This window comes from Limulus polyphemus, unplaced genomic scaffold (genome assembly GCF_000517525.1).
Source record: "Limulus polyphemus unplaced genomic scaffold, Limulus_polyphemus-2.1.2 Scaffold5789, whole genome shotgun sequence".
Taxonomy (NCBI): domain Eukaryota; kingdom Metazoa; phylum Arthropoda; class Merostomata; order Xiphosura; family Limulidae; genus Limulus; species Limulus polyphemus.
Genome location: NW_013671399.1, coordinates 11,149 through 17,568, shown reverse-complemented (window position 1 = coordinate 17,568; position 6,420 = coordinate 11,149). Strand labels below are relative to the sequence as shown.

The 6,420-nt window shown below is 31.0% G+C and overlaps 1 protein-coding gene across 1 annotated transcript in view; it reads right to left on the bottom strand.

The window, feature by feature from the left end:
* Positions 1–2,858: 2,858 nt before the first annotated feature.
* The window catches only part of LOC106472982, a gene marked incomplete at its 5' end in the record, with an annotated part of 14,150 nt that continues 10,588 nt past the window's right edge, over positions 2,859–6,420 (bottom strand). Inside the window, 3 exons of the mRNA XM_013933655.2 lie at positions 2,859–3,104; positions 4,027–4,122; positions 4,492–4,749. Coding sequence (XP_013789109.2) covers positions 3,024–3,104; positions 4,027–4,122; positions 4,492–4,749 — 435 coding nt within the window. The remainder of the gene's footprint in view (positions 3,105–4,026; positions 4,123–4,491; positions 4,750–6,420) is intronic.

Below are 6,420 nucleotides of genomic sequence, written 5' to 3'. Positions count from 1 at the left end.
TGATTGACCTTGATGTGTCCAATGGCTACCTGTAACGGTCTGTCTTCTAATTATCGTCAGAATGAAAAAACAACTTATGATTCACACTAATATATTAGTCGATATTATTTATAATATTAATTTTAGAAAAAATAAAATTTTATGTTCAAACAACATTAGCACAATTAGAATTATAATCCTTTAAAAACAGTTTGCCGCAAATGATTAATATTTGTTATTTGTGAAACTTTATCCCGTCACCAGATCGCAGCAGCGTTTGTGAGTTGAAAGATCCGAATAACACGCGTTGTTCAATTTTCACCAATATTTCTATAACTTATCCGTTAGCGACAGTGTTTAATCTTAGTTATTTCTTATATTTGACTGAGTGAGATTGATAACTATATATTTTGCTTCCTTATTTATTGGGAATTATATTTAAACCAATTGGTATCAACTCTTTCTTCGTATTTCGTGGCATGTGGTGAAGCAAACTGGATGAAATGGTTATCAGTGCTTGTTTCCTTATTTAAAGTCACTTTTGATATAAAAAATGGGTAATATATCATAAGAATAAACAAGCTCTTTTCATATTTTTAAAATAAATGGATAATAAATATCAGATATATCTTACAAACTGTCCTGAAGATTGTATTCAAATTACTATGTATGTAGAGAGAGTTTTTCTTTAAATAATCTCTCTTTATATTAGGCAACTCTTTTTTTTATTTATTTGTGTCACTTCTATGATTATAATGCCTGAGAACAATATAACTTAGGATGGAGTAGAACCTGTGACATTAATGTGCCATACAACCTGTAATATATTTCATTATTTCAAGTTGCGAGCTTAACTTAGGATGAAGTAGGACCTGTGACATTAATGTGCCATACAACCTGTAACATACTTCATTATTTCAAGTTGCGAGCTTAACTTAGGATGAAGTAGGACCTGTGACATTAATGTGCCATAAGGGTGTAAGACTTACAGGAAAATTACTTAAACAATTAAATAAAAACGTCCTCATCGGGTTAACGGTAACCTTTTATAAATAGTGAATCCATAATGAAGAAGCTCGTAACTTGAAATAATGAAATATGTTACAGGTTGTACTTCATCCTAAGTTAAGCTCGCAACTTGGAATAATGAAATATATTACACGTTCTATGGCACATTAATGTTACAGGTCCTACTCCATCCTAAGTTAAGCTCGCAACTTGGAATAATGAAATATGTTACAGGTTGTATGGCACATTAATGTCACAGGTTCTATTCCATCCTAAGTTAAGCTCGCAACTTGGAATATTGAAATATATTACAGGTTGGCTTTCAATAATCCTTTCTTGTGGTCCTTTGAGATGGGATTATGTACTCCGTATTCTTGACTGACAAATCTGCATTTAGATTCAACCCAACCCTCTGTTTATATGGAGAATGTACAACATGTTCTATTTAACACAATATTTTTTCTCTGAGTGAGCAGTATGAAATATAATTGAAGAGACTTTAAACTTGCAATAACTTCATTTACTCACCAAATTTTCTGCCAAGTATGAGAAACAACATCCTTCTAGAATCGTGTTAATATAAATGTTGGAAAATGAACAAAACATGATTAGACAAAAAATTATCATATCGAATATAAAGGAATTATTATGATATATGATTCAACGAAATCACAATCAGGTAAGATTACAGCTTGACATAAATATTTGCTTTGACTTGTTACCGATGTATTTGTTCCAAAGTTTAGAGGATTGAAATTAATGGTTTTTTAATACAGAATAATGTGTATATATCAATCTCAGTTCTTTATTAGTTGAATCTTTTTTGTCTTTAGGACAAAATACAGAATTGGGGATATAGCACTCCACGTGGAATACACCTAGAGGTTAAAATATTCAAGCTCTAGAAACAGTTAGTAACCTGACGTAAAAACCATATTGTAGAAAAACTGTCTATTAGAGGATAGAACATAAAATATCAAAAACTTCAATATGTCATTTGTTGAAATAATATTTTCTTGTTTCCATTTGTTTTGATGTAGTAATTGCCAACTTTCACAGAACTTGAAGCAAAACTAATGTCAGTTGAATTAATGTGAAAATTTCCACATCGTCAGTAAGTCAAGTGTGTTGCATTAAAGTTTTTCATTTCAGGCTCAGTTTAAAAACAGCATTTTTTAAATTTTTTCCGATGTATTAATATCTTATCCAAGTTAGTTTGATCATTATTAACATCTAATGTAAAGTTTTGGAATTCATATAGTTCTCTTTAGTCGCTGTTTGTAAACATTATTTTTGAGATTATTAATTATTTTTCTCACTTTGTTTAATTTACCAATCAAACGTGAGACACTACTTTGGAATATTAAGTCCAAATCTCTGGCTTTCACAAAAGAAGAGCATTTATTTATTTCTTTATACAATTTCTGTTATTACAAAATCCGACTAAAAGAAATTCTTTACACGTGATGTTGACAATTTGTTGTGTATAATGTTATATATTTCTGTCAATTAACAGTATACGATGTTAACTATTAGCACTTGATTATTTACAAACTACATTGCAAACATAACATTGGTTGATGTAACTGTATAATGTAGAATATCAAACTGATTTGAGTGTGAATGTAAAAATTCTAATAGAAAAGCAAACTATGAATTCAACATCAAATTTTAGGTTTTATTACTTTATCGATCAAACCATCATTGTATTACATACTATTATAGCAACAGATAAAAAGCATTTAACAATATAAAGAAACAATGGGTTATATTTTAATAACGAAAGATAAATGTTCCTGATTATTACTTTTTTCATCAGGAAATATAAAGATTTAGTGTTTTTATATATTATCCGCAAGTCTTGGTAAAGTGATAAAGTAGTTATAAAACTAGAATAATAAAATATACTATTCAAAATCAGGAAAGCGGAGCCACATCACAAATACTTATTCAACTTTTTTTTAGTAAGGTTTTACAAAGTCTGGTATAATGTTACAGACACGTGCACATACATGTGTCATTATATGATAATGACATCACACGTGAACGTGTCCGGAGAAATGTTTTTTTCTACGTCTTCTTCTTAAACCTGGAACACACTCACCTCCAAGGCAACCCTGCTAATAAATAATTAAGTTATTACAAAGCTTTGGTAATGATAAATCAGAAAGCATAGAAAACTTGTAATTAAGACAAACCATCACTGGAAAACTGTTGGTGTAGTAAGGGATCTTGTTGTTTTAACTACAACAACGTGAGAAAATTCGTTTGAAAGCAAGTTACTACGATTTGATTTCATTTTGAGCCATTAGCATTTTGATGTATATATTTATAAATAAAAATTTAACTTTGTTTTGGGGTTTCTGGTGGATACTTAATTTTAAAACTTTTTGGGGTAAATAAAAACACACTAAAGCAGACAGTTTACATGCAAATAAGCCCGTTACTGTTAGATAGATAGACTTGTCAAATTAATTATCAAATATTAGCACTGCTCTATAAAAAGCTCCGCTTGTCTCACAGAAATTAACTCCATAGTAGAATTAAACATCAAAGATAAACCAAATTATATGTCATGAATCAGTAATTTGATAAAGACACACCTATTGAAATAAAGCAACTGTATTACTCATGTTTGTGATAATCAAGGAACAAGTGAATGACCTAACGACTTAATTATTGGATATTTAATTATACAAGCTTTAATGACTGATTTGTGTTTTCTTAAAAACAAGTGGATTAGAAACACAAGGCCAGGAATTACTCTACTATTTTATTTTTAAATGAATGTAGCACACACAACATTGTGGTATTTGGATTATATAAATTCACATTTACTTATTAGGCTTAAGATAGCTAGATTTTTCAATAATGATTGGAACTTGGGAGATAGTTATTAAGGAATCTTTGTTTCACACTTAGGCACATAAAATAGCAAAACTATCTTATATATTTCTAATGTAATTAAAGTAGACATACAGAAGTTTATTTATGCCATTTTCTTAAAGTAACTTTTGAAAATAATTGATTTTCCTTTACCCCGTAAAATCCACAATGAGTTCCATCAGGCATCGTGACAAACCAATTGCCAGTAGAGGGCGATCCACAATTAATCACACAGGGATTAAACGGTACCTTGAAATACGTAAATTAATTCAAAGGCAAACATTTTATGGAACCGTTCAAAAGACCTCATTATACTTTTTAAAACCTTTATCACGTTATACCTTGCAAAAAAGAAATAGACCAGCAAAGTAAGTTTTCCAGATTTAACTACGACACAAAAATCTGCATTTAAAAAACCATTCGGATAACAAAATTAGAAATATGAAAGTATTTTAAGTAATTTCTACAGTCTTTAGATTAAATGTGAAAACAAAAGGACAATTGGAGCATTTTTATCGTAGTTAAACGCAACCATTTAATGAAAAAATCAACATTTTATTTTTAACAATTGAATGTGGTACATTGTTCATAATTCATTTACAATAAATAATAACTCACCTTGTATGGTCGAGCTCGTGAAAACAAAGGATTAATTTGACGACAGAATGCATTATCTCGAAGAAACCTAAATTGTAATCGACGATATAACTTATTAACCCTTCCCCTATGTAAACTTGGGTTACCAATATTGTAGCCTTGTCCGAATCTAACCTTATAGATTTCACGATTGTAATTATCGCTAGGTGGAGTACTTGGTTTCCGGTCTGGTGTTGATGTAGTTCGAGGTTTGACACATTCTCCCAGGAGACAGATTTTCTGTATATATATATATAATTCATCAGTACAGTTAAATGGACTTCTGTTGATTATAATTCTAAGAATATCAATACGCTGGTGACTTTAATAAATGAAAAAAATAAATTAAAAGATTTATTATCATGTCTGAATATGACCTTTACAATTATGAATTTACGTAACAAATTGATTTCATGTTTTTTTAATTTTTAAAACAAGTTTTTTTGTTCCATTTTAGTGGTACTTGTTATTGTTGAATTCATATCTTATAGGTGATTTAAAGAGACAGAAAGAAATGTGATTAAAACACTGAATTAATGTTCAAATATACTAACTTCAATTAAAACGTCAATTCCTACGTATAATGTCTGGATGTGTTCTATAATCTTCACTATTTGTGAATTTGTTTAGATAACGAATCGGTTATTTTGGAATACAAAAATGAGCAAATGTTATTCACAATAATCCTCAATCAGTCGAAGTCCATAAATTTGAAGTTCCATAGATTTTTTGTTGTCTATTAAATTTTTTACCATTTTGTAATGCATACAAGGCTTAAGTTTTCGATTGATTGGTTTGATGTTTTGTTTGTCGTTTTGAATTTCGCGAAAAGCTACACAAGGGCTGTCTAGGCTAGCCATTTGTAATTTAGTAGTAAAAGACTGGAGGGAAGGGAGCTAGTCATCACCATCCACCGCCAACTCCTGGGCTACTCTTTTATCAACGAATAGTGGGATTGATAGTCACATTATAACGCCTTACGACCCTTAGATTGCGCTCTAACCACATAGCCATGCCGTGCCTTTAAGTGTTCAATTGAGATTTAGTTACAGAAACTCATTGTCGAATTACATATTTATTAGAAATTACTTGTTCCGATATGACTCAAGGAAAAACATTCATTTTCATAATTACTCACATTATTTATCCCATTCTAACAACTGTAAAGTATAAAGACTGATAGTTGATATCACTGGTTAGAATACGGTAGATGAAAAACAACTGGTGTGCACATGTGGTTTTTGTGTTTTTTTTCTGTAGTTGAAATTAACCATTCGTGCCGGTGCTGCACGTTTGACTGCCATATTTAATGGATCTTTAAGGCCTCTCAGTGGCAAAGCGGCATGTCTGCGGACTTACAACGCTAGAAACCAGGTTTCTATATATCCGTGGTGGGCAGAGCACAGATAGCCCATTGTGTAGCTTTGTGCTTTACTTCAAACAAACAAAACAAAGGATCTTTAAGTTTTAATTTTTTCTTGCCGGTTCTGCACGTTGGACAGACATATTTAATGGATTTTTAAGCTTTAATTTTATTACACATAACAACGCGTGATAAGAATTAGAGGAACGAACCAATACTTTGCAGTACTCAAATTTGGGGAGTAACGAGGTGGCGTTACTTTTTACCATTTTACATCTAATGTTGACTGCGATAACTTCGTCCCACTGTGACCATCAAGTATGACACAAATAATCATCCATGGCGTTACTTTTTACCATTTTACATCTAATGTTGACTGCGACCCACTGTGACCATCAAGTATGACACAAATAATCATCCATGACGTTACTTTTTACCATTTTACATCTAGTGTTGACTGCGTCCCACTGTGACCATCAAGTATGACACAAATAATCATCCATGGCTTTTACTTGAAATAATTATTTTCACTGAAAGCGATCAGGGGA